The sequence below is a fragment of the Alligator sinensis genome, unplaced genomic scaffold, assembly GCF_000455745.1.
Source record: "Alligator sinensis unplaced genomic scaffold, ASM45574v1 scaffold673_1, whole genome shotgun sequence".
In the NCBI taxonomy this organism is placed as follows: Eukaryota; Metazoa; Chordata; order Crocodylia; family Alligatoridae; genus Alligator; species Alligator sinensis.
This window is the reverse complement of record NW_005842829.1, coordinates 130,222-130,736: the sequence shown is the minus strand read 5'-3', so window position 1 is coordinate 130,736 and position 515 is coordinate 130,222. Positions and strand designations below refer to the sequence as shown.

The window sequence follows — 515 nt, the reverse complement described above, 5'->3', positions numbered from 1 at the left end:
GGCGCGGGCGGCGGCGCGGGGCCGGGGGTCCCGGGGGGTGGGGTGTCCTCGTGCGTGCAGCGCGCCCGGACCGCGCCCCGCGCGTGCAACGGGCCGGTGCTGTGCGTGCAGCATGGGTGTGCCGTGCAACAGGCCTGTGCCGTGACACGCGCGTGCAGTGTGTGTGCCCGTGCACCGGGCGTGCAACATGTATGTGCTGTGTAACACGTGTGCAGCACGCGGCCGTGCAACAGGCCTGTGCCGTGACACGCGCGTGCAGTGTGTGTGCCCGTGCACCGGGCGTGCAACATGTATGTGCTGTGTAACACGTGTGCAGCACGCGTGCGCTGCATGCAACACGTGTGCAAGGGGTGCGTGACATGCCTGGGCCATGCTCCACGCGTGCAATAGGCCTGCGCCGTGCGACACACGCGTGTGGTTTCCCCAGGGCTCCAAGCCGGCCGTGCAGGCCGCGGCGCAGAAGCTGCTCAAGTTCATCCACCGCGCCCCCTCCCCCTTCCACGGTAAGACGGGGG

The 515-nt window shown here is 69.9% G+C and overlaps 1 protein-coding gene across 1 annotated transcript in view; it reads left to right on the top strand.

The window, feature by feature from the left end:
* The first annotated feature begins 239 nt into the window (after positions 1–239).
* The window catches only part of DNPEP (aspartyl aminopeptidase), a 5,167-nt gene continuing 4,891 nt past the window's right edge, over positions 240–515 (top strand). The window contains exon 1 of the mRNA XM_014525547.2: positions 240–503. Coding sequence (XP_014381033.1) covers positions 371–503 — 133 coding nt within the window. The 5' untranslated portion in view covers positions 240–370. The remainder of the gene's footprint in view (positions 504–515) is intronic.